The sequence below is a fragment of the Myotis davidii genome, unplaced genomic scaffold (assembly GCF_000327345.1).
Source record: "Myotis davidii unplaced genomic scaffold, ASM32734v1 scaffold326, whole genome shotgun sequence".
NCBI classification, from domain to species: Eukaryota; Metazoa; Chordata; class Mammalia; order Chiroptera; family Vespertilionidae; genus Myotis; species Myotis davidii.
Window position 1 is genome coordinate 90,174 of NW_006296626.1, and position 2,489 is coordinate 92,662.

General features: G+C 68.1%; 1 protein-coding gene across 1 annotated transcript in view; it reads right to left on the reverse strand.

Annotated features, from left to right (window-relative positions):
* Nucleotides 1-267: 267 nt before the first annotated feature.
* Nucleotides 268-2,489, reverse strand: part of PPP1R12C (protein phosphatase 1 regulatory subunit 12C) — a 29,987-nt gene continuing 27,765 nt past the window's right edge. Inside the window, exons 13-19 of the mRNA XM_015569455.1 lie at nucleotides 2,204-2,287; nucleotides 2,063-2,123; nucleotides 1,844-1,929; nucleotides 1,711-1,751; nucleotides 1,540-1,633; nucleotides 1,345-1,449; nucleotides 268-796 (exon numbers count right to left, since the gene is read on the reverse strand). Coding sequence (XP_015424941.1) covers nucleotides 608-796; nucleotides 1,345-1,449; nucleotides 1,540-1,633; nucleotides 1,711-1,751; nucleotides 1,844-1,929; nucleotides 2,063-2,123; nucleotides 2,204-2,287 — 660 coding nt within the window. The 3' untranslated portion in view covers nucleotides 268-607. The remainder of the gene's footprint in view (nucleotides 797-1,344; nucleotides 1,450-1,539; nucleotides 1,634-1,710; nucleotides 1,752-1,843; nucleotides 1,930-2,062; nucleotides 2,124-2,203; nucleotides 2,288-2,489) is intronic.

A 2,489-nucleotide genomic window follows, 5' to 3' on the forward strand; every position in this document is an offset into this window, starting at 1 on the left:
ACGTGGACAGTTTGCTGATGACGCGGATCAGGGCCGCGTTCTCATCCTTGAGGCGCTGGTTGTCAGCCCGGAGGTTGGACAGGCCCTGTGGGATGGGACGGGTCAGCTGGAGGCCCCGGTGGCGAGCCATGGCCCCCCGCGCCCCATGAGCATTCACCTTCAGCTCCTCTTCCAGCTCAGCGGCCTTGTGCTCCAGGGCCCTGCGCTCCTGAAATACACAGGGGAGGTGAGGGCAGGGACTGGGGGCTGGGGAGGGCCAGAGGGAGGTGGGAGGGGTGACTGTGGCAGCACACGTGAGAGGGGACCTCCGGGTGGCCGCTCTGGTCCTGGCTACTGGTCCTGGCACTTCCTGGTCCTCGGTTCCTTCCTGGTCCTGCCTGCAGCCCTGGTCCCCTACCTGGCTCAGCTCCCGGCTCCATCCTGGCCTCAGAGGGCCCCCTTGGCTCCTGGGGGCTCTGTCCTCCCCTCCCAGCCTGGAGGTCCCGAGGGGAGGTTATGGCTTCACAGAGGCTCCCCGGCAGCCCTGTCACTCGTGTTCACACAGGGGGAGGGGTGCGTGTGGCAGAAGCAGCTGTATAAATGCGGGTGCGGGGCAAGTCCTCCGGGGTCACTTGGACAGTTTGCTGATGACGCGGATCAGGGCCGCGTTCTCATCCTTGAGGCGCTGGTTGTCAGCCCGGAGGTTGGACAGGCCCTTCAGCTCCTCTTCCAGCTCAGCGGCCTTGCGCTCCAGGGCCCTCCGCTCAAATCTCTCCAGGTCCAGGAGGGCTGGCCTCTCTGCAAAGCGCTCCTGCCTCTGCGTGGTGTGCTCCGGCTCCACCTTGAGCTGCGCCAGCTGAAATACACAGGGGAGGTGAGGGCAGGGACTGGGGGCTGGGGAGGGCCAGAGGGAGGCGGAGGATGGTGGGGAAAGGTCCACGGGCCAGGTTAGGGGGTCGCTGTGTCCCCTCCACGCAGACCTCCAGAGGGTGGGCCTGACCCCACCCCAGCTGCCCCACTCACGAATCTCTCCAGCTCCAGGAGGGCCGGCCTCTCTGCAAAGCGCTCCTGCCTCTGGTGGGGACAGAGAACGCGCAGGGGTCAGAGCAACATCCAAAATGCCATGCCCGGGACCGGGAACCAGCGGAGAGAGGGAAGGCAGGCCAGGCAGGATTCTGGCTGAGTCCTGGGCTCATCGCAAGCCCCGCCTCCAGGACCATAGCCCCACCCCCTGGCGCAGGGCCCACCCCCTGAAGTCAGAGTTCCGCTCAGACCCCACCCCTCACTGCTCCAGCTCCTGGACTCCCAGGCCCTGAGCGCCTGCACAGCGATGCCAGGGTCACCTGCAGGGCCCGTGCCCCTCACCTGCGTGGCGCGCTCCAGCTCCACCTTGAGCTGCGCCAGCCGCAGCGTGGTCTCCGTCAGGGCCTCACGAAGTCTCTCGTTCTCAACGCGCAGCTCTGCGTAGAGCTGGGGGTACGGGGAGGGGGACAGGGGTCAGGCGGGGCTCCCGGACAGGCAGAGGGCAGGTGCGTAAGGCAGACTGTGGGGCTCTCCAACCTTCCTGAAGCTGCCGCCATCCGGCTCCGATTCAGGCTTGGGTTCCGGGTTGGGGGCGCGCGGCCTCCGGGGGGAAGGGCTGGCCTTGGGGGTGCTGGGGTGGGGGCAAAGCACGGCGTCAGGGGTGCACGGGCCCCGCACTGCCCAGACCCCGCCCTGCCCGCCCTGTACCTGGATTCTGGGCTGATGTCCGCGGGCTTGGCCTCCTCCCCCTGTGGGCGGGGCGGGGTTCAGTGGGATGCCCAAAGGGAGGTGTGGCCCGGCTCCCCCATCCCCACCCCTGCCAAGGTCCACCCACCCTCACCTCCGCAGGCCCTCTCCTCTCCTTGCCAACTCTGCGGTGCTCCCTGGAGGCCTGTGGTCCCTGTCCCTGCCCGTCAGGCGCCTCTACTGGGGGAGGGGCAAGAATCAGGACTCCCTCCCTGAGTGTCAGGGTCCCAGGGCTCAGACTCCAGGAAGACGGGCAGACCGCAGCGGAAGGGATGGGGCGGGCTCAGATGACCTCCCAGAGACCAGACCTCACCTCTCTGGGCAGGGCCATCAGAATTCTCAACCCCAGGGACTCGGGGCTGCCAGGAAGGGTCCTGTGGGAGAGGGGCGGGGGTCAGAGGACGAGGGCGGCTTGTACCACCCGAGCCCGGTCACAGACCCTGCAGCCTCTCACCAGGCTCTGTGTGCATGACTTCTCCGGCTCTGGAGCCTTCCCTGCCACCTTCTCTGCTTCCTTCAGGTCTGTCAGAGTCACGCCCTGCAGGCACAGGGGGCAGTCAGGGCCTCAATCCAGGCCCCCAGCCCTCCTCCCTCAGACCCAGGAGTCCAGGCCCCCAGCCCTCCTCCCTCAGACCCAGGAGCCCAGGCCCCCAGCCCCTCCTCCCTCAGACCCGGGAGCCCAGGCCCCCAGCCCCTCCTCCCTCAGACCCAGGAGCCCAGGCCCCCAGCCTCCTCCCTCA